This window comes from Engraulis encrasicolus, chromosome 23 (genome assembly GCF_034702125.1).
Source record: "Engraulis encrasicolus isolate BLACKSEA-1 chromosome 23, IST_EnEncr_1.0, whole genome shotgun sequence".
NCBI lineage: Eukaryota > Metazoa > Chordata > Actinopteri > Clupeiformes > Engraulidae > Engraulis > Engraulis encrasicolus.
Genome location: NC_085879.1, coordinates 16,307,239 through 16,331,996, shown reverse-complemented (window position 1 = coordinate 16,331,996; position 24,758 = coordinate 16,307,239). Strand labels below are relative to the sequence as shown.

The 24,758-nt window shown below is 40.7% G+C and overlaps 1 protein-coding gene across 1 annotated transcript in view; it reads left to right on the top strand.

The window, feature by feature from the left end:
- The first annotated feature begins 1,512 nt into the window (after nt 1-1,512).
- Nucleotides 1,513-24,758, top strand: part of st3gal5 (ST3 beta-galactoside alpha-2,3-sialyltransferase 5) — a 38,441-nt gene continuing 15,195 nt past the window's right edge. Inside the window, exons 1-5 of the mRNA XM_063189453.1 lie at nt 1,513-1,748; nt 3,942-4,065; nt 13,469-13,586; nt 14,540-14,722; nt 21,294-21,448. Coding sequence (XP_063045523.1) covers nt 4,025-4,065; nt 13,469-13,586; nt 14,540-14,722; nt 21,294-21,448 — 497 coding nt within the window. The 5' untranslated portion in view covers nt 1,513-1,748; nt 3,942-4,024. The remainder of the gene's footprint in view (nt 1,749-3,941; nt 4,066-13,468; nt 13,587-14,539; nt 14,723-21,293; nt 21,449-24,758) is intronic.

Genomic DNA, 24,758 nt, shown 5'->3' with positions numbered 1-24,758 from the left:
TATTCTAATATCTTAGTAAACTCTCTCCTTGCAATGACAAATACATTTTTAATTACATTTTGGCAATGGACACCTTCCCCGTGGCTTCTCTTCTGTCCACTGATTCTGTAGCCTACTTATCTGCACAAAGATTGTAGCCTATGGCTGTTTGAGTGGATGGATTGTATGGCCGTTAACTAGTTAATGATAATAGGCCTAATAATATACGTGTATATATGTACTTGGAACTAATTAATTAATTAGTTCATAAATATAAATATATACACAACTCAGATAGCGGATATCCATTGTGAACAATTAGCCCATTATTATGTCTCATTAATGTTTTGGGTTATTTGGGACAATTAGCCCAGCTGATAGGCCTAATCATTAATTAGCATTTGGGTCATAAAATACACAACGATTCCTTGGGAATTGAGCTTGTGGCCTCGTGTAACTCTGTAAGCCTAATTACTTAATCATAGCCCTTGACTGTTTTACTTTAACATCAGTGGGCCTAAACTCAGGGGTTAAATTGGGATTTTCTATGTAGAGGGCTAGGTCTGGGGCAGAGATGTTAAAGGTAAAAGTAGGAGTACACAGTTTCCTTCCAACACAGTGAATTTCAACAAGAAGCCAGCAGCCCCGTGTGCCTGTCTTGCGGTCATCTGATTCTGCTCTGGTTGGATCAAGTTTGTGGTGGGTTCTTTTAGGGTTTCAGTGTTTTTCAGTAACAACACACTCTTTAGGTACAGTGTAATAACTGGTGTAACATTTATGTAATAGGCTATCTAGTGTTAACGCCGCAAATTTAGGCCTACTTCTTCTTTTACTTTTGGTTCTGGTTTGGGGTTGGGGCAAATTCCCTTTTTTGATGGCTGAGGTGTGGGGAAAGGTTCCCTAATTTGTCATAATGCAGCATCATGAGTTTATGTATTGGGGATCAGACTGGGCAGCCCTGGCCCTATTTAACCCCTAGAGTAGCCTACACCAACACACATTTCATGATGACTTGTGTTGTACTGCAGTATAAAATGTGCATTTTACAGGGTACTACAAGAGTACAGTAGGCCTATTAGGGCATTATACAACAGGTTATTTTGGACATGCATAAAATAAGTGCCGTGCGGGTTTGAAAACATGTTTCCCAGTATATATACACTGCATTTCTCCCCATATCTAAGAGAAATATTCAGGCCTGACACAAGATGTTTTGAATGGTAAAAAAAAAAAAAAACCTGCACATGCCGTAGGTGCTGTTTTAAAAGCAGAACATGCCGTAGGTCTAAGGGTTTTAGTATGGATTAGTAGGCAAATTGCCTTTGTGTACAGGCTACTTTTCACTGACTGGAATGGAGATCTGGGTGTTACCCAAAGGCCCTGTAGGCTCATTTTCACCACCAAAGCAGAAAAAATGTTCAGTGCATGTTTTCCACCAAGTTGTCAACTGGCATTTCCAGAAAAGCAGGGAAGCTAGCCTAGGGCAAGTCAGTTGATGCCTTTGACAATTGTGCTCCTGTCTGGTGGCAGTCCTTCATCTAAATTCAATGTGTGTCGCTGTCACTTGCACTACAATGGGACTCTTATTTAGAAGAAGAGCTTTTAATCCGGAAGTGGAAAACAGATGTTTACTGCGTCTCGGTTTTGGATGGATGAGACTTGCAGACGATGCAGCCGTATGAAAGAAGTGTGATGATGGGTGTACTGAACCAACGTCGAGACAGTAGAATTCCTTATTAGTGATTATGGTCGCATTTGTGGATTTAACGGTACGTATGCTACCTTCTCATTTAGTATGGTTTTGGGAATCAGTTATGCTACGGTTGTCAATCATCGTTGAATTTTGGCAACCGAAGTCGACCGAGCGATGTTAACGATGGCAACCAAGCGGTTTGAAACGAGATGCATTTTGATTGTATTGTCAACATTATTAATTCCCTAAATAATGGACATTTAACACAGCTTGTTTGCATAAGGTTTGTTTAACGTTAACGTTCTCTACAGGGGTGTTTCTCCCGGGGAGAAAAAGCTCCCCTATCAGTTATGAACTGACGTTATGGAACTACGTAGGACCTCATCAGGGTGTGCTATTCCACAGATAGAGTAGTTTTGTGAAAAGGACGCATGTGTTCCAATGTCCTATTTGCCAAAATGTTCTCGACCATGTCCTAAAAACGATGCGGAAAGGCAGATTTCCAACCTGTCAAATGCATTGCAAACCCCTTTTTATAGTTACTTAAAAAAGGGATTTTGGAAAGTATGCTCAAGTTTTTGTTTGTCTGTTTATTTGTTTGTTTTTGCCATGTAAGCAGCCAACAAAACACACTTCAATCAATACCCTACCATTGCTCTACTAGAGCTATAAGATAACATGGGCGCTTGTAGTTAAGTGGTAGCTCATTTGAATGAAAGGAACCACGATTCTAAAGAAGAATAGGCCTAATAGCCTATTTCATACAGTTTTTACATGCATGTCTCTGTGTGATGTAAAATAAAACTCCATGCTGAGGAGTATCTGGAAGGTGGGTCAAAAAGGGATTTTGGAAAGTATGCACGAGTTTTTATTTGTCTGTTTATTTGTTTGTTTTTGCCATGTAAGCAGCCAACAAAACACACTTTCCCTTTTCTTACTATCTGTTAGCGCCTACAATTGTTAGTTAGCAATTACTAGTTAGTAGCCTAATTAACTAATTAGGTAGTATATTAGCATGCATAAAATGAAGTCTTCAGCTTTGAAATGGTTATTTCTATGCAATGCTGTGGTGTGTCTTTGCAAAATATCTGTGCAAGCAAGGTATAGCAGACACATGGGTGCTCTTTAGAAATCATCACAAAAGATAAAACAACTGCAAAATGATTTCCATGATTATAATAAGATCTGTTCAAAGCTAATGGCTATTTGAAAAGGAAGGTGTTCATTCAAAAGAAACATAAAATAAAATACTACTAACACTCAGGGCTTTTTCTAGGAATTTTTGGCATGAGGGAGCATCATGGCAGGTAGCGGGTGGTGAAGGGAAAGGAATTTACTAGGGGTGCTCAAAAAAGTAATTTATATATTTAAAAAAAAAAATATATGTGGGTGCACCAGTGGAGGTATGAGGGTGGAGCGCCCCTATTTCCCCGTTCAGAAAAAGCCCTGAAACACTGTTAGGGCAGACTTTGCAACACTCTGCTAATTTCCAAATCCCATTTAATGATGGCTACAGAAACACATTCATCACAAATTGTACTTGAATGTAAAAACACAAGTTTCACAACCGACCCTGGTACCAGGGACAATTGCAGTGTTGGTTGGGTTGGTGCAAATCCAGTGAACGTGTGATTGAGTTGGTTGGGTTAGTTACAAGCAACCATGTGCCGTTCAAACAATTGTTACAACTGTGTATTTTCCTAAGCCAAGATAAAACCTCATATAACTGCCATTCAAGCTCACACAAGGCTATGATAACAATGTTTAAACTATCACTGATGTATATCTCATTTGTTTGAAGTAACGAAGCAACACTTCTGACTTTTAAAAAAAAAACGTATCAAATGTTGCAGCACGTGTGGCGTGCTTTTTGTCAGCAAGGTGTACAGTGTCTCCTCACTTTGTGTGCAGTGTTTCATCACTTTGTCTGGCTTGTCTCTGGTTGGGAGAAAGCCTACATGTTCCAACCCATCCCCTGTGTTGCTATACTGTCCCCAGTCTCTCTTACCAGATATATGTAGCAATGTGTCTCTCAATGCTGCGTGAAAGATTCAAAGGGATCGAAACACTGCCCTGTTTCTTGTACGCTTTTCAAAGATGCGGATGTGGTTGTTCACCAAATATGTCTGGCTTTCACCTATTTCCTTTTTTGGGCTGTTTCTAGACGTTTTTTTTTTTTTTAAGACTGCGACGTGCGTGTCAGTACTTTGACTCTGTGACAAGTTTTAAGGTCGAACAGATGATTGGATGTGCGTTCTCTTTTCATCAGGTGGAGCTCCCTGCCTGCCTCTGGTGAACGTCTGCAATGGTCTGAGTAGGAACCGGGCTGAAGCACCTCCACTCCCACCGGCCATGATGTTTATCTCAAGAACTCTTCGCCTTTGCTGTCAGAGGTAAGAACTTTGTCAGATAGAGCACTTTTGCACACCTCAGTTCGAACAGGTGCGTTGGATGTAACCAAGCTTATGGTTCAAAGTAGTAGAAAAATACACTGCCGCACACCGCCTATTACACTTGCCTTTTTAGTGCGAGAACGTTTCAGTCGTTCAGAACTTCTGCAGGTGAGGTTGTTGTTTTTCTAAAGTGGTAAGATAAGATAAGATAAAGCTTTATTGTCTGTAACACATGAAACAGAAAAATGTCTTTGGCGTGGCTCCAGTCATTCTCACAGACTTTTGACAAGACTTGACAAAACAGGACATAACAAGACAAGACAATACATACATGTTGAAGTTGGTCATTGTTCATCTTTTGTTGGAAGGAGTGATGGAGGGGGTGAGAGGGGTCCTCTCTGTATGAGTGTATTGATTTATTTATTCTTTTTAGTCTTGTGTATGTGCTACTATGTTGGATCGTCTTTCTCAAAGCAGCTTACTTTTTGCAATGTCTGCAGGTGACATGGGTCTGTTGTTGGTGAACAAAGGCAGATTTAGGGGTCATCAAATTTGTCAGAGGGCACGCTCAACTTCTTGGAAAAAATGAATGACTTTGGGTGTGCGATAAAAGGTAGCAACTTAAAGAAGAAAAATCAGCACTCACAAGCTACGTCTCATTATTTATTTATAAATTGCCACCATGTCACACTGATGATGGCTTAAGAGCGGAAACGCGTTTGCTTGTGGAGATGGTGGTAATTTATAAATAAATAATGAGACGTAGCTTGCGACTGCGGATTTTTCTTCTTTAAGATTTACTGTAGGGCTAAAACAGTGACTATATTTGTGTATTGGGTTAAAAAGGGAAAGTAGAGCGGCTCCACACCAACGTGACAGTTTGCATCGAGGACAGTTGGTTTCAAATCAGCTTGATGTGTCTCGGTTCGTTTGTCGAGGTTGGCCGGGGGTCGGGGGAACCCATTGGTGTGCATCGGGAGACTCTCATCATGTTCAGTTGGGTTGAGAAGCCCGTCGGGAGTCGGCTTCTTTGGCGGACTCTGATTGGTTTGTTTGTGAGACTGCAAGCAGGACGACGTGGAAGGGCAATTTTGCAAACTCACAAACATCTGCATGAAAGTTTCACAACTACAACACATCACACAGCGCGCATTGTTTTCCTCTTTAGCGAACTATGGCGCAGTGAGAGAAAGTAGCCTAAGTCTTCCCCTGAAATAATGGCATTAATTCGGAATTAAATGTCCCCATGTAACCCAGGTCAATGACCCAAATGCAGTGGAACAGACTCCTACTGCTCCCAGCCATGTCCATATTGGCAGGGTTTGTTTGGAGAAGAAAAGTACTGTAGAGTAGTTTGCACATGTCAGCTGGCTTGTCAGTTACTGGCTGGTTTGTTTTTTACAGCGCTCGCTTGCATGCAATTTTAACTCTGTTGATGTTGTTGGTGAAAAAAGGCAGATTTATTAGATTTAGCGGTAGATTAGTCAAGGTGTATTAGTGTGCATTATTAGATTATAAAGACCAAATGCAATGTGACTCCTGTAACTTTCAATCATGTGAATTGGTAATTCTTGTTGTTGAAAAAAACTATTAAGGGTTTAAAAAAATATATGTTATTGTTAAGTAGTTTCAGGTAACCTGCATGGATGTTTATGGGTCATTGTAGTAAGTAGGCAGATCATCTTTCAATGAGCATCCTGATTAGTTTGTGCAAATATTGCCATTCATGTTGAACCAGAGACTGTTATTATGGTATGTCAACAAGGTAATGGGCCTACTAGACCTGAGTGGTGTACGACAAGGGTAGGGCTTTAATAAGCTCTGTTTGTGTGTGTACGTGTGTACGTGTGTACGTGTGTACGTGTGTGTGTGCACGCATCAGTCCCCTTCCATTGCGTGTGTATTTGGCATGCATGACTAGTATTGCAAGGGAAGATTCTTATTGCTATTTATCCAGGTCCGGTTATACATAGACTTGCGTTCCAGCTTGAAGCGAACTGCACAAAGAGGTGTAGTTGCTTATTACAATGAATGTGCTCACATCAAAACTCTTTGCATGACTAATATCAGAAAAGACCAAAGTTGATGCTAACTCCATAAAGAAGTGTACTTGCTTATTTCTTAATTTAATTTAATTTAATAAAATTAATTAATTTGATTACATTGTTTTGCATAGACTAGAATTGAAGAGCCCTTGGGGTCAGTAGCCCTTCGACTATTTTGGTGTCAAAGCACTGTGACACAATCATTGATTGGGCGTCACTGCAGTAAGGAATCATGTGGTCATGCACCAGTATCATGTTATAGGGTCCAGTTAATTTACTGTCAGATATGTTGCCCCCCCCTAAATTTACATAGAAGAATGGTTTCGGTCCTTGTCAATGCTAGGAATGTTTGCACCTTTGTTTGTGATTATGCTCTTTCTAATTGAGAGGTTTCGCAAAGTCCTTCGGTAGACACTATTGTGCAACTAATCCCACACTTCACAACATCCATATCCCTCTAATCCCAACCCTTGCAAAATTTGGTGGTGATTGTAGCTCGGTCTGACATTTTGGAAATGTAAGTCTCTCTCTCTCTCTCTCTCTCTCTCTCTCTCTCTCTCTCTCTCTCTCTCTCTCTCTCTCTCTGAGTGGTTAATTGGTGCTCAATTTGGCAGCTCACTCTACACAAAACTTGTATGAGGGTATGGTAAGACCAGTTTATGGGAAAGGACCATTTGCTTCTCTGTCTGTCTGTTGGCAATTTCACCCCTATGAATCCTTGTACCACATTTACCCACTGATTCTTTGTGCATTACATTCACACACTGATCCTTTGTTAGTTTGTTGAATGCCTTTCAATCTTTTGCCTAGGGGTAAGTTTTAACGTCACCTAGATGTTATTTAGCACGCAATATTTGCAGACACTCCCTAAGGAACTCCCACCCACGTTAGTTCTAACGGTCCGAATACACCGGCTGCGACGTGATTCAAGCGTTAGAGAATCGCTTCTGTGCAGCAAGAGCGATTGAAGCGACTAGAATAATGTAGCTGAACAGGCGATGTTGACACTCTCTGTGCCCCGCCTCCTGGGTCTTGTGGTCTTCTTGCCACTGGACCAATAGAGAATTTGCCTGGTTAACACCGGACGTAATCACAAGTGAGATTTCAGATCGAAATGATTGTGTAGAACAGGGGTGGGGAACCTTTTATCCGGCCCCCGATATAATATTAATGTTATTCAGCTTCATATGAAATATGACACATTTTGTAAAGGAATCTTAGAAAATACATTTGCAATACAATTAAGTTATATTCAGGGAACTTAAAGAAGGTGTTTGTTTAAATGTGGCTGCCTTCAATATAGGCCTAAAGTGAAGGGGAAAATCCTGGTTTGTGTTCATAGTACGGCCCTCGGAGGACTTTTACGGCCCTCGGATGAATTTGAAGTGACCCTTTGAATGAGAAAGGTTCCCCACCCCTGTTGTAGAACTAAAGGCAGAATGGGAGTTCCCAGGCTAAGAGAGAATAGCAATAGGGTCAAAGACGAAGCAGGGTTTTCAGGACTCCAAAAAATAAAACTGTTCCCTGACACCGTTCTTCAACTTTTTTGGGTACATTGGAGTGTAGAGTGATTAAGTTTATTATTTTCTGTTCAGAAAATAGTAAGGAACATGCATTTTTACCCCATTTTTACCTATAAAATGTCATTCAGTGTAATACGGTGTTAAACAGTTGATGATGCAAAAAACATATAGATGACGTTAAAAAACTGAAATAAGCTACATAACATAGTAAAGGGCTATATTTAAGGTCTTCATCAAACCAAAAAAATTCTAGTAAAAGGCATTTGCAAATAGTTTTTGCAGTGTTTGTAGTCTTTCACCGAGTGCATTTCACCCATTTGGCTTTAAGAAGTTTTTCTACGGAAGAGAAAATCTGTTTAAAATACACAATTATTCATTTTTTGTATGCCCCCGCATGTGTTGTGCTAAACAAAAAAAGTTTCGTAAGAATTTGACTTTATTTTCACATAAAAATGTGCATTTCACTGAATGACCACAACTATTACACTGAATGATGCCTTGGCAAAAAAAGCCTATATAAACAGCTACTTTTCATTGCTATCATATTGTTACCATCATACTACAGTACTCAACGTCATGAATGAGTGACAACAGAAATAGATGTTGTCAAATAATTGGTATTTTACTTAATATTGGGGCATTAAAACGTGTTTTGAAGAACTTCAAAGATCACAAGCTTAGAGGTAGGCTACAACTTAGGCCTAAAACAATAAAAAAGAAAATGTTGTCTGTTAACCTGCATATTTCGCGGATCTCGATTAGGGTGTTCTGATAATTCATGTACAGCTTCCAAAATCCCAGAATCTACCCAGTAATATGGTTGCTATATGGTAATAACAAGGTTTTAATGGAAATAACAATAAAAGTCATAATTTCAAGTAGTATCATCATATTATTGTATCTTATAGTAATATTGCAACTTATATTGCCGTTTTGATTCTTAATATACAACTATGAACTGATTACACTGAATGAAATGGCCCTTACACTGCATGTCACTGAATGACATCTCTTACACTGAAGGACGACCAAATACTTTTCACCTTATTTTTACCTTTTTACAAGCACACAGTTAGTCACCTACATGAAACAATGACTTTGACCCACAATGTTTACTATGTCTATTTAGAAAATATGCTTGTTTGGATGAATATCTGAGTATAAAAGTATTTTTGACATTTCACTGAATGACATCTGTTTTTGTGGACGCTGCTACCACAAGATAAAAATACAGAAGTTTCGACTATTGAAGAACAAGACTCTCCCTTTTCATCATCACTTAAGGGGTCCCTAGGGGTCCTTTTGATGATGTCACAAATTGTTGTGTGACTATCACTTTTTATTTTGATTTAAAAGCACCATGTTGATCTTATTACACTGAATGATATCTAAGGAATTGAAAATCCGGACAAAAGTCCCCAGATGATTTGAATATCAAAACAAAATGGTAATGAAACGTGCTTTTAATACAATAACAAGAACACTTCTAGAATTATGCCCAGAGAGTGAAAAAATAATTTTGTTCGTCATTCCGCACAATTATTCAAGGATGTATTCATGATTTTTAAGTTCGGACCATTACACTGAATGACATTTTTGCACTTTATGAGATTATTTCTCACATACATTGACAATTATTTTTCTTTAAATGTTACTGGAATGAGAAGCCAGACTATGCTGTTTATCAGCATAACATTCAAAATTCTTTAATTTACTTTTTTGATAGTTAAATGAGTGCGGAACAAAAAAAATGCACGTCTCGTCTTTGACCCAATAGCATTACATTACATTACACTTAGCTAACGCTTTTTATCCAAAGCAAATTGCAGTTATTTAGGTATAGGGGATTGGTTACAGGTCATGGGGAGCGATGTAGGGTTAGGTGCCTTGCTCGAGGGCACATCCGCCATGGATGGAGGTGCTGGGAAGGATTTGAACCTGCAACCCTCTGATCTAAAAGGCCCGCGCTCTATTCATTGAGCCGTTCCTGCCCCACAGCAATAGCTGACTGTTATAAGTTGTGATTCAAAGGCACACAGGAGTGTTTGTACCGTACCAGGATATCGAAAACAGTTTCTGGTGCATTTCAAAGTGAGGAAGCATTCTATATGTAAAATAAAATGCAAAAATTTTTTTTTAAATGAGCACAGAATGAGCAAATGACTATGGCGTTTTCGACCTTAAAGGGACACTGTACAAGATTTTTAGTTGTTTATTTTTAGAATTCATGCTACCCATTCACTGATGTTACCTTTTTCATGAAGACTTACCACCACCATACAATTCTAAGTATTCATTATGACTTGGGTAATTGCACTTTTCATACATGAAAAGGGGGATCTTCTCCATGGTCTGCCATTTTTAATTTCCAGAAATAGCCATTTTTAGCTGCAAAAAATGACTGTACTTGGGCAATACTAAGAAGTATTACTTTATTACTTAGTAAACGTTAATGAAAAGATCAAATTTGGCTTTAGGCAACCCAGTTTCAATTAGCAGCATAGTTGCAGTACCTTTTTTGACCATTTCCTGCAGTGTCCCTTTAAGTCAAAAGTCCATTCCTCTTAGTTAAAGAACTATAATCAAAATCCTATGATTGTGTGTGTGTGTGTGTGCGTGTATGTATATGTGTGTGTGCGTGTATGTATATGTGTGTGTAAACGACCTCATCACAAACTAATAGGCTGCATGGTATACCCATTAAAATGGCACCTGTGTGGCCTGTAGACAGCGAGGTCTTTGTCAGCTTAACTGGACTCATTCAATTAGTTTATGGCCTTGCTCTTCCCCGCAGACATTCAAATTTTCATGGAAATCACAATAATGTGCGTAAGCATTGGTATGTGCGTGTGTGTGTGTGTGTGTGTGTGTGTGCGCGCGCGCTGTGTATCTGTGTAAATTGCACTTCAGCGCATATGCTTCTCTGTGTTACAGTAAATAGTATTTGTGTGTGTGTGTGTGTGTGTGTGTGTGTGTGTGTGTGTGTGTGTGTGTGTGTGTGTGTGTGTGTGTGTGTGTGTGTGTGTGTGTGTGTGTGTGTGTGTGTGTCTCCAGTGTTCATAAGTGAACCTATAATGCGAAGCTGCAATGCAAAGCAGGTGAGTCAGGAAGCTAAGCTCACCTGATGATGTCCTCAATCAGCTGAGAGTGTGTGTGTGTGTGTGTGTGTGTGTGTGTGTGTGTGTGTGTCTGTGTGTGTGTCTGTGTGTGTGTCTGTGTGTGTGTCTATGTGTGTGTGTGTGTGTAGCATACCTGGTAATGTCCTCGGTCAGTTGGGATGGGTCTGGAGGGTAGAACTTCACATTGAACGCAAAGTTCCATGGTCCGTCTGAGGAAGAAGCACAAAAAAAACACAAAATAGTGTTTTAATAATAGGACTCTGATCATGCAATGCTACAGCCTTAATACCATCAGTGTAGATGTGAACGTGAGTGGGATTTATTTATTACGAGGGTATTACATGCAATGAAGGCTGTATGCTGCAATATTGGAAGAGGCTTGTTCCACCTCAGTGCCAGTGGAGGAGTCATTAGGGCCGGGATGTCAAACTCAGGCCCTGGCGCCAAATTTGGCCCGCGGAGCAATTTTATTCGGCCCGCGAGATAATTTCAAATGTCTATTACAGTTGGCCCACATACACCATCAATGTATAGCATAATATGACTTGAAAATGAAATGTGCTGTGTCACAGGATGTGTAGACACATTTGAACTAACAAATATGATGGGAAACAGTGTATGTGAAATTTAACTATGAGTATGAAGTGTATACATGCACAATTTTAGTGCATTTTTAAAATGTATTGTGGAGTTCGGCCCGCGACTTCGTTCCAGATTTTGATTTTGGCTCTCAGTCAATTTGAGTTTGACACCCCTGGTCTAGAGTATGTCCGTTAAAAGCAGAGTGCAAGCATTACAACATTCCCATTGGCTGTGGTCACTGACCACTATACTGTCATTGGCTGTAGCAGCTTGTCGCCGAACCGCGTCATAGTTCATTTGCATGACATTCCCAGGAGTTTAACTACAAACTGTCGCTCTCTTCGCGCGAATTGCCTCTAGTCTCCAGAATCGCTTTTGTTGCGCGACTCAATACAGAGTCAATTACTTCCGTCGCTCGCCTCGCTCATGTCGCGGCCGGTGCATTTGCGCGGAAAGGATAGATAGGAATTTGCACAAGCTCCCTAGGCAACTGCTAGCATAGATCGCTATATTTACATACATATGGTAATATGGTAACATGGTAATATGGTAACATTTTTTTTAAATATATATTTTGGGGGGGTTTCAACTTTTTATTTAGACAGGACAGTGAAGAGTGGGACAGGAAACGAGTGGGAGAGAGAGACGGTGGAGGATTGAGAAATGACCCGGGTCCGGAATCGAACCCGGGTTGCCCGCATAGCAGTCCAGTGCCCAGCCAACTAAGTCACGACTGGACCAATACCAAATACATTTTTACATTTCATCAATACAGAATCTTTTTTTTTGCGTCAATGGCACATTGTAGCACCAACCTCATGGAAGCAGTTGGAACGAGTGATGGAGAGGGTCATTACAGGGGTCCTATGTCCTAAGGTTGGCTTCTCTGCACCGTTGTACAGCTGCGTCTCTTAGTTGTTATGATAAGGGCAGTGAACGGAAAGATAGGAATGAAAGCATGCACGAATGAGTGTTTAGGTGAGGAACCATCGACAAATGTAGGGATGTAAGTGTGTGACTATGAACCAGGCTTGAGTGATTAGGTGAGGAACCATCCACTAACTTAGGGAAGTAAGTGTGTAATTTTAGTTGTCTTTCTCCTATTAGTTTCGAATATCATCACTGAGGGGCAGAAACCTTGTATCTCCACTTCCTCTTATATTGTAAATGATTCTTTTCAAAACCAAAATATCTATCTAATAATTCAAGAAACCTCTGTCTGTATCTCTGTCTATCTGTACCACGTACAACCCCGCACCATTTCACCGAAGGGTCTCAAATTTGGAGGGTGACTTTCCAATGACATGGTGGTGTGCAGCACAACGTTTCACGCCGTTTGACCATAAAATACAGAAGATATTAGTTAAACTAACTTTCATTGCTTGTTATCGCTTTGCCACGCTGGCCATAGCCTTGGAATTCTGGGCCTAGAGCTTAGCCATGAAATCAGCAGCGCACGACATACACCTGATACAAATCTCAACATTCCATAGCCTAATTAACAAAGAGGATAGAAAGAAGACGGCTCACTGACGTTGTAAGAGTGTAGTGCAACATGGGACTTCCTTTCTTCTTCTACTGTCAGTACTGGCGGCATGGAAAAGTGCAGTGCCCCCTACCGTCAGTTCTGAAGTGTGGAACAGATCACAGACACCGTGAATTTTTGACAGCTATTATTAACTATCCCCCGAAATAAACAGTGACCGACAGCTGTTGTTAATTTGGCTGCAAACTGAACATTGAAAACAGGACATCCTCTTTCGACAGGGGTCGGAAGTGGTAGCAGCCACTTGCACCCATAATACAATTGAAATTCCGGACGTCTGGAGTGACATGGGAGTCACATTTTTTTTGTCCATCATAGTGTCGCACCCACTGCCCATGCGCACGGTGTCCTGAGGTGATGCCCCCGTAGTACACAGTGGCCAATGCATTTTTCTTATAAGACATCTACTTTCTCTGCTAAACTAAAATGTATCGGCCAGCGTTGGGTGGGGAATGTAATGTTTTGTTATTTGATTCTGTTTACCTTTCTACTATATTCAAAAAAATATTCAAAAAGAGTTACAAAAAACAAAACAAGATGTTTTAAATCCTAGTGACCCTGTTTTTTACGTTTTTCTCACCCACTCAGGCGATTCCTGGTGCCCCTGTCAGTATTAGCGCTGGCGTCGCCATGGCTTCTGAAAGGGGTGGCCTTCAACACCACCCCAAAGACCTACGAGTGGCACGTGGAGCCCGAACACAGGAAGGTAAACACAGCATTTATATTTTTCACTTATGAGAGAGAGACAGACAGACAGACAGACAGGCAGGCAGGCAGGCAGTGATTGAAAGAGTGGGGAGGGAAGAAGAATGGAGTTGAGTACAGAAGGCGGAAATGAGAAGTGAAACAGTACCAGACAGACATAGAAAGAGAAAAATGTGGAGATCGGAGATGAGAGAATGAAAGAGACAGAAGATGAGGGACAGGGAGAGGGCATTGGCACTGGCCTGGCGTCACCCTGGCTACTAAAACAAGTGGGCACATGGATGCCAAGTACTGACAGGTAAGCCATCCCTCATTTTACTATGCAAAACGTGGTTAAAAAGACATGCAACGTTTCTATACGGATGATGGAAAACATTGACCTCGGCTGCATCCGCATGTTTCACATCACCTCGGGAATCACAATGAAACCGGTGACTGATCGCTTTGTTATTCAAAGTAGTAGTGACAATTCAGAATTCAGAGTGGACTTGTGTCTCACTGATGACTGTCTGTCCGGCTCACGCCAGTTGTAGATATAGCAATGTTTATGTACAGTAGAGATCAGAATGACATGACATTGATGCCCTGAAAGGTATTTTACTCAACAAAAGTCATTTATAGGGTTTTTTTTTATTAAGGGAATGCCTTTGCACTACCTTTTAAAAGATCTACACATTATTAATTACATTAATAACTAGCTTTGGATCTCTACAGTAAGCAGATTTTTATATTGCTTTTGTGGAAGAAAGTTGGAATTTCGCCCTGAAAGGGGATCTGTGCATGCTCCACTGTTTCTGACGTTTATGCACTAAAGAGAGTGCCAACCTGCTTTCCCCCTGAAAGGCATCTAGGCCTTGGGTTTTTTGAGGTAACTTGATAAGGATCTCTCCGGTATGCTTTTGTGATTTAAAAAAAAAAGTAATTTGGACTACCTGATGCCCCTTGTTTCTGCAGCTGGTGCAGGGCTACGTGCAGAGTGTCTTGAAGAGAGAGTGCCGGCCCGCGTTCGCCCGGAAAGGCATGGAGGCCCGCATCCCCACCACCACCCCAGTGATGGAGCCGTTTCTCTGGAGGGAGAGCCGCATCACGGACACGGTCTTCCAGTACCCTCCACCCTTTGGCTTCCTCAACTTGGAGGTAGGGTTAATCATAGAGGCAGAAGTAGTCCTGCACGATGATGGAAGAAATGATAATCACGATTAATTCGGATCAAAATCGAAGTCACGATTATTAATCATGGTGACTGATTTTTTTTTTGCAGAATTTTATTTTAAATCACGAAATGAAACATAACCAAGAATTATCCCGCTGTGGTGAAAAATGGTGCAAAGTATGACACACAAAAGGACTGTATAATGGGCTGGTCCAGGGAAGAAAAGCAAACTGCACAGGTTGTCCGGTAAGAACAAAAATGGATAATCCACAATAAAAGGACACACACGCACAAGTTTAAAGGCCTTGATGAAACCGTGAACCGTGGTTTACTAAAACAGAAGAAAATAGGAAATACAAAAAGACATAAGTAAATAGCATATACATAATGAACATGAATATACATAATAATCATAATAAACACAATAAACACAAATGCACAACATTCATTAATAAATGGAAAAACAATATACACAAAACATATACAAGTGAAGGAAAGGAAAAAATTAGGGGAAGCTGCCTGAAGCTGATCTCCTTACCCACACAGAAAAGTGTAATGCCTACAGCAAAGTACACATCAAACCCAATGAAAAACACAGCGAGTGTGTTTAGCAGCAGGAAAGGAGCGCGGCTCCTTTAAGAGAGCTGGTCTTGCGCTCTTGCGTTTCTACATGCACAGAGAATAATTGGTGACGCAGCCCTTTAACTGAGCACGGACCTATGTAGCCACTACTCTGCCAAAGTAACAGATTACTGCACAAATCTGCACACTGACCCGCGGACATTAAGAAACAGTAAGTGCTATCATACAAACATAACAAAGGAAGACACAATGGAACACAGAAACGGTAAACACATACTCTCGCTGCCGACGCAATGTTGCAATGTAACAAACAACCGCGAGTACACACACAACACAGTAACAACACAATAACAGCAACTTACATTCTCAAAGACGCACGGTCGGCACACAGGCAAAGAAATGAGGACGATAGGATCCTGAATTGCCCGAGACACAAAGAGAGAAATGAGAATAGGGAGAAGAGAGCGAGAGAGTCGGATCCACATTAACAATGCTACCACAGTCCTGCATGGAGTCCCCGTTGGTCACTTCTGCGCTGGTGGGCAATGCTGGGCATAGGTCCGACCCCCTAATAAAGAGTGTTTTTTGGCGCGAAGTCTATGTAAATGAGCTCGTGTCCAGCTCGTGCACGAAGGTCTGCACCAATCATAGGAGACAATAACAGCGTGCGCAGCACTCATGTGCATGTCCACAAAACGTCACTGGTACAGACACAGACACACTGACGCCAGAATTCTGAACAGTGATAATGGGGATGCCTTTGACATAAAATCCTGAGTAGAGCTACAGTTCCTCCTCACTCTAAGAAATGGGCCAGTAGGGATATTTTGAATCAAATGATGTGGATGGATACTGCTGCTTGAAGGAGGGTATTTCTACTCAATGGTTTATGGTAGACAGTTGTCTGTAGCATATTGTTCACATCTTTTAGTTCAAGGACTGTGCGTCATGCTCCATAGCGAAAGAAAGGTAATTCGTGCCTGTAATTACATATTTAAAGGGACACTCCACCCATTTTGCATTAGGCTTTCCATTGATAGACACCCAGTCATACTTTTGAATGGTCTTTCAAAAATCTCTCAATTCCCCCTGAGATTGGAGAAATCCACATTCATCTCTTAACACTTCCTATGTCAATGATGTAAAAATGGTCATTTTGCATCATCGACATAGGAAGTGTAAGAGAGGTGGATTTCTGTTGAGACTACAAGCCTTTTTCCCACCTTTTCAACCCCGCCCATAGGGGGTTGGACCTAATGCTCTAACAGACCTATCACAGATCAGTGTCCCAGTGCTTTTGAAATCACTGGCATTGAGGCTCCAGTAAGCAGTGTTGCCAGATTGGGCTGTTTCCCACCCAATTGGGCTGCTTGGGATGGCCGTCTGCGGGTAAAAATGGCATTTTACAGGAAAACTCGCCCAATCTTTCCCATCGACATCAATAGAATTGGGCGGGATTTAGCGCTTCCAGGTGGGTTTTGAGCTTTTCTTGGGCTGGAAATCATCAGCCTCATCTGGCAACACTGCCAGTAAGTCACTGGCATAGCTGGAAAGGAGAAGCTGGAGCACACTGCAGCTTAGTATTCAAAACTTTATTTTGTGCACACACCCGACCAACGTTTCGGTGTTGCTACACCTTCTTCAGAGTCAAATGATAGCAAGAGAGAGACACACATTTCAGGACTTGACATGCACAGGTGATCCCACTTGGTTTGGCTAAATTGGTCTCATCTCATTGCAGGTAATTGACCCCACCCCCCAACACCAGGACAAGATTGCAGACAATTAGACAGAGAGGCTTTGTGGAAAGGCATTTTGGATTCATACTCTAAATTCAGTGGAGCCTCACAGCATAAATGAGGAACACAATATGTCTTGCTCTCTGTAACAAATTGTTCCAGCATCGCGGCTGTGGTCTTCTAATAATTGTAGCTGTGGTTTTATTGACAATGTTCTTTGTGTATTGTTTTTTTCACTTTTTTATTTTGTTTTGGGAAGTTGGCAAGCTGTCTAATTGTCTACAATCTTGTCCTGGTGTTGGGGGTGGGGTCAATTACCTGCAATGAGATCAGACCAATTTAGCCAAACCAAGTAGGATCACCTGTGAATGTCAAGTCTTGAAATGTGTGTCTCTCTCTTGCTATCATTTGACTCTGAAGAAGGTGTAGCAACACAGAAACGTTGGTCGCGTGTGTGCACAAAATAAAGTCTTGAAAACTAAGCTGCAGTGTGCTCCAGCTTCTCCTTTCCAGTGATGTCTGTCCCACTGTGATGCAGGGTTGCCAGATGAGGCTGATGATTTCCAGCCCAAAAAATGCTCAAAACCAGCCTAGAAGCTCAAAATCCCGCACAATGCTATTGATTTCTATGGGTTTTTCTGCTAAATCCCATTTTTACCCGCACACGAAAATCCTAAGCAGCCCAATTGGGCGGGAAGCAGCCCAATCTGGCAACACTGCCTGCAAGATGAGGGAGGGATGATGCATAGAGTCCCAAATAACTGGGTGTGGCCTGTGGAACTTGAGCATTGCAGTGCATTATGGGGATTGTTGTCACAAATCCACAAGCACTAAAAAGTCATTTTCTGCCTTTTCTTGGCCAAGAAGGCACCAAATTAGAAATGTATGTTACTATTCTACTATACATATGACCCACTTTCAGTAACATATTCATGTCTCCACCGGTGGAATGCCCCTTTAAGAAAATGAGGACTTTCATTAACATCACCTTTCCATATCATCACAGCATCATCAATGTATCTTTTCCACAGTGCTATCTTTGAATAAAAAGGGTTAAGATTAGTGTTGATATTTTTTTTCTTCCCATAGACCTATAACAAGGCAGGCATATGATGGTGCAAATGCGCTGCTCATCGTCGTGCCCTGAGGTTGTAAAAATATTAACCTGAATACTTAAAAAAGTTGTTAGATGAAATGATCTCAACCAGATCAATGAAGAACTCAGTGGGAGGAGGAATTTCAGCAGGTCGTTGTTAAGATAGTGGGTCATGGCCTCTAAGCTGACATGGTGGGGGATACATGTATACAAGCTTTGCACATCAAAGGAGACTAAAAGGTTGTCCTGTTCAGAATGGCAATTATTGACAACCTTCACAATATCAGTATTTCAGTGTCCCCAAGATAAGATAAGATAAGCTATGCACAGATTTCCTTAAGAAAAAGTCAGGGTTCAGTGGGTTCAGTGAGGAGATCAATGGGACGTAATGGAGGATCAATAAGCCTTTTATGATTTTTTTTTTGTGAAGACAGGGTAGATGAGAACACCACTTGCCCAGGTTTGCCATATTGACTGTGAAGAAGACGTGACAACGTCGAAACATCAGTCTTGGCACTTGCACAATAAAGCAATTAAATTTCCTCATCTGAAGATGCTCCGGTGACTCCCGTCTTTCCATGTGAGGGGTGTACTCACTTCTGTGACATACTGTAGAAGGCAGTAACATGAAATGTAGGCAGACCTCCAGATTTTTGGCCATAAATACCAGCCTGTCAGCATATTCTGGCTTCAAGGACGCCTAAAGTCAGGTCACTTTTACCACGATTAAATCCAGATTGAAATCACGATTTCGTTATCACGATTGAATCCCATTTTTTGTTTAATTTCTTTTAATTGTGCAGGATCCAGAAGTAGTCCTGCAGTGTATCTGCGTCATTTCACGTGAAAGCAGACACTTTGGGACCTGACCAACACTGATTTCAATCATACTTGCTGTGCCTGTTTAGTAGCAAGGTAGCTCCCCAGAACTGCATTTGTGTGAATCTGACACCAATATTAAAGGGGCTCCAGGTAGGATTAAAAGTTTAATTAATCACGGTCCCGAGTCCGTCTATGCTTATGTGAGTCATTAGTAATTGAGCGACGACTTATCGTGACCACTTACACGGTCCGCTGTCAGAAAACCCCACATGCTACTTTTGACAGCGTCGGACCGAACGAGTGTCTTGAGAAACACTTTTCAATTGAAACATCGCTTTACATACCGTGCTCAGATTTGTATCAACTACTGGCATTCCGTGATCAAAAACAGTTTCACCGGGAGTTTATTTGAACAGCATTTTTTCATTACGGTGTAGATTTTGAGACAGGCATGCCTTGGACACCGCGCAAATTACGTCATCCTACCTAGTGCCTCTTTAAGGGAGAAACATACTAGCAATGGTTTACATATGAGGGTAGGACACTATACATTCAGCCTTGATAATATCAGTCAGTGTAAGTCACAAAAAGATGTCTGAGGTGCTGTTTGAAAGCTCTTTTCTGGCTCTACAAATTACACACACAGCATGGAATACAACAACCTTCAGAATATGAATTATGATACATTCAAAAATTTAAAATTGAGAATCAAAAAAACTTGACCGGTTTCTTGTCTAAACATAGCCTGTAAGGTCATTAACAATACCTGAAAATGGGATGTTTGATTCTTTATTCATTTCAGAGATAATGGGACATAAAGGTTGAAATTAGTGGTAATGAAGTAGTAATAGAGTAGTGTCAGGGACAGGACTGGACTGACCATCTGGCATGACGGGCACTTTCCCGGTGGGCCCTGCACCCTCGTCGGTCCCTATTCCAGGTACTCAAATACTACACAGCTTCTGCCCATTGTCAATGGACACAGTGGAAGCCAGACCATTTTCAGCATTCAGAGAAGGCAGGGTTGAAAGAATAACTTCAGTAAAGGCATTTTCTAAATGTTCAAGCATCAAAGGCTATGTTGTAGGTGGCTACTAGTGGCTAGCATGTGTTGAGGAATGTATACCGAGCACTGGAAAGGTGAAACTGAACTTCCTGCATCCTCATGGACCATCTCCATCCTACACATATTCCGATAGACATGCTGTCATGTGATATTACCATATTATTACTAGGTAATTTGTAGGATGCCATATTTTTGAGTCCCATTATCTCTGAAATGACTAAAGAACCGAACACCAGCATTTCAGGTGTTGGTCATGACATTGCAGGCTATGTTTAGACAAGGAACTGGCCATTTTAAAACATACGTTTTTTTGATATTCAATTTTAAATTTTTCAATTTATGATAATTCATATTCTGAGGGTTCCATGCTGTTTGTGTAATGTGTAGAGCCAGAAAAGAGCTTTCAAATAACACCATAGACATCTTTCTGTGACTTACACTGACTGATGTAATCAAGGCTGAATGCATAGTGTCCTACCCTCATATGTAAACCTTTGCTAGTCTGTTTCTCCCTTAATATTGGTGTCAGATTCACACAAATGCAGTTCTGGGGTGCTACCTTGCTACTAAACAGGCACAGCAAGTATGATTGAAATCTGTGTCGGTTGGGTCCCAAAGTGTCTGATTTCACGTGAAATGACCCATCTACCTCATTAGGTACGATGGAATAACTGGTGTATGAACTATATAAGATCATCATGTGCCAGTGTTGTAATTACATCATTAAGAGTGTTTCTACTTCTACCCTTGGCACTATCCAGCCTTCACGATATAGACAGGTTTCCCGTTTACAAATATTTGCGATGTGACGAGGTAAGATGCTAAGCAGCCAACCACGTGAGCGCATTTTTCAGTGGTTGAAGTAGTATTGTTTACAATTGGGAAACCCATGTATACGGTAGTTTGGTATTGTCATTCAAACCTTTCTGCACAATTCATGTTTACCTCCACTTTACATCTGGGTTGGGTTGCCTGAGATGAGATTAGTCATGTTGCCTGAAGACGTGAGCAATCAGCGAATGTATGAGGGACAAGGGAGGGAGTGAACGATGACTGATTGATGTAATGAGTTATCGTAAAATAACATTTAATGGATTTGTTATTTATTTTGATTGTTTTTCAACATATAATGTTGAAATTGTAGGCCTACCTGTCTTGACCATGAAATAGCCACACTTGCTTTATTGGCAATATAAACAAACTAGTCAACACACTTTTTAAAGCGCTTCTGTTGCTTCCTGAACGTGCAGGAGAAGCTGATGGACGTGCTGAGACACCTGCCGCCGTCGCCCACCCAGGAGCATCATGGGAAGGATTGTCAGCGCTGCGTGGTGATCGGCAACGGGGGAATCCTGCGTGGCCTCGAGCTGGGGACGCTCATCGACCAGTTTGACGTGGTGATCCGGTAGGTACAGTATACCTCAGGGACTGAGTATGTTGGGTATTTATCTTTTTTTTTTTTTTTTTTGTCATTGTTTTTTTATTTAGGCACAAGAATATGTTAGTTGCATTACACATATCAGTCTTCCACTGAAGGCCTAAAGTTTTATACAGTTTTTACACACATAATGTAAAATAAAAAAGAGAAAATTAAAAGAACATGAACATGGGGAGCTTACATTTTACATAGCATTTCAATCGTTACTTTGTATATACAATTTTAGTATATTGAAATAAAAAATCAAAAAGAAAAGACAGAGGGTAAAATAATTTAGCTAACAAAAGTCCTCTCTTATGTGTGAAATATATCCCGTCCACTTGATCCAAATTCCAGAGAATTTTTCAATTTGGATTCTTAATGAGTATGTCATTTTTTCCATCACATATATGTCGTGGATAACGTCTAGCCAATCATTTAATTGAGGAGGATCTGGTTTCAACCATCTCCTAGTAATAGCCTTTTTACTTGCAGTTAAAAGCATTAGTAGTAGTCTTTTATCATTGTGATTCCAGTCCTCCAGATCCATACTTCCTAAAAATATTGTGTCGAACCGGAACGGGATATTGACCTGAAAAACAGCTTCCAGGTGTGTGTGTATTTCTTGCCAGTATGTTGCCAAGACAGGACATTCCCAAAAGACATGGTAATGGTTGGCCTCTATGAGGCCACAAGCTCTCCAGCATCTAATACCAGGCCTTTGTTTACGCTGTTGCAAGGGAGTAATAAAGAATCTTGACAGATTTTTCCAACTAAATTCTCGCCAAGAATTAGAACATGTGGTCTGCCATTGCAGGAAACAAAGACTTTCCCAGTTCTCAGCTGTAAGTTGAATCCCACTTTCCTTTTCCCATTTTTCTTTAATATAAAGTGAATCATCTAACTTGGCTCTGCGGAGGGCACTATACACCCTAGAAACAACTTTGAAACAAATTTGTAAGATAGACGCTTTCTCAAACACTTCTAACAGCTCCTTTCCTACCGCCTCTTGAGTTATTGCTATATTTTGATTGTAGTGGTGTCTGACTTGGAGGTATCTATAAAAGTCTTGCCGTTGCAGACCATGGTCATTCTGCATTGCCTCAAAGCTTTTAAAATTCCCTCTCACTGCAAAGGTGGTATATGTTGTTAACCCCTTTTCATTCCACATTTGGAATCTGGCGTCCAATTTTGCTGGAGGAAAGTCTGTGTCAAATGCGCACCATTTCAGCTTTCTGAGTGGCTTTTCAATATCACAGGATTTTATTATCCTCTGCCAAACCTTCAGGCCTGCATTTATCCAGGGGTTGTTTAGATTTAGCACATTCTTTTGTAATTCACTATCTGCAATAATAGCCGCAAGGGGAATTTCACCAGATATATCATTTTCAATATCCTTCCACCTAGCAACATAATTGGAGCTGGACCAGCACACCAAGGGTCTCAACTGGGCTGCGTAGTAGTAGTCACGCAAGCAGGGAAGGTTTAGGCCTCCTTTTCCCTTATTTAACTGCAATGTTTTATATCTAGTCCTAGGTTTTTTGCCTTGCCACAGGAACCTTGAGATAAGTTTATCCCATTCAATAAACTGATGGGTAGGCACCTCTACTGGAAGTGCTTGAAAAAGGTACAATAATCTCGGGAGTATGTTCATTCTGATAGATTCAACTTTAGAATGTAAACTTAGGAAAGGGATAAGTGTCCATCTTTGCAAGTCCGCTCTAATATTGATGTTTAAAGGAGTGTAATTTAAATCAACCAATTTTCTAATGTCCTTAGGGATATTAACTCCCAAATATTTTATGTAATCCGCGTCCCATCTCAGGTTATACTTCCTTGATATATGGTCGGGTGGGGTGTAGTTGCATGAGAGGACTTGAGTTTTCTGCACATTCAGTTTATATCCTGAAAATGTCCCATATCTGTGTAATGTATCCATCAATTTGGGGAATGTTAATGTGGGTTGCGTTAGATAAATTAAGACGTCGTCTGCGAATAGCGCAAGCTTATGTTCGTCAGCATTCATTCTTATCCCTTTAATATTACCATTTTGCCTAATCCACTGGCTCAGTGGTTCAATAAACAGGGCAAAGAGGAGGGGGGAGGCAGGGCATCCTTGTCTTGTCCCTCGTTCCAGAGTAATAGATCTAGATAGAGCGCCATTTACTTTAATTCTTGCAGTGGGACAATCATTAAGGGCTTGGAATATTGCTATGATGGATTTGTGAAAACCAAATCTTGCTAGCACCCTATATAGGAAGGATAAATGCACAGAATCGAACGCTTTCTCTGCGTCCAAACTTACGAGTAGTGCTTCTGTATTCTGTTGAGTAATATGGCTAACAATATGTAATGTGCGTCTCAAGTTGTCGTGTGTCTGTCTCTGTTTGATAAAACCTGTCTGGTCTGTATGGATAAGTCTGGGTAAAATCTTGTCTATCCTATGTGTCAATATTGAAGTGAACAATTTATAATCTACATTAAGGATACTAATGGGGCGATAACTGCCACATTCAAGTTTATCTTTTCCCTCCTTAGGAATCAGGGAAATTATCGCTTCTCTCCAGGAGGGTGGTATTTTCTTTTCTTGTAGGATCCAATTATAAGTTCTCAATAATATTGGGGCTAGTTGCTCGCGTAGCGCTTTATACCATTCAGCAGTGAATCCATCTGTGCCTGGTGTTTTACCAGCCTTCAATCTGGAAATAGCAGAATTCAGTTCTTCAATTGTTATTTCTGATATTAAAGTTTTGTTTTCTTCCTCTGATACTGAGGGTAGGTGCAATGAAGCAAGAAATGAGTCCGTTTCTGAAGCATTATCAATTTGCGGTTGAGAGTAGAGAGTCCTATAATAATTTTCAAAATGTTTTTGAATGTTCTTCAATCCGTGATCTATTGTTCCTAACTCTGGATGTCTTATCTTGTGTATAGAATTATCTGCCTGCTGCTTCCTTAGTTTATATGCTAAAAGTTTTGCGGCCTTCCCCCCTACCTCATAGTATCGCTGTTTAAGAAATGTCAACTTGTTTTGTATGTCTAATGTACTTATATCTTGTATCTGTTTTCTTAGTTTATCAATTTCTTGTTTAGTCTGAGCGTCTGAAGAATGACTATGGACTCTTAATAGCTGTTTTAGTTCACTTTCCAAGTCTTGTAACTTTTGTGTTCTGAGTTTTTTCATATGTGATGTAATAGAGATAATTTTGCCTCTCATGACTGCCTTCAGCGTATCCCAGAGAATATTTGGCGTAACTTCCCCATTATCATTGATTTCTAAATAGGTGTTAATCTCCGTCTT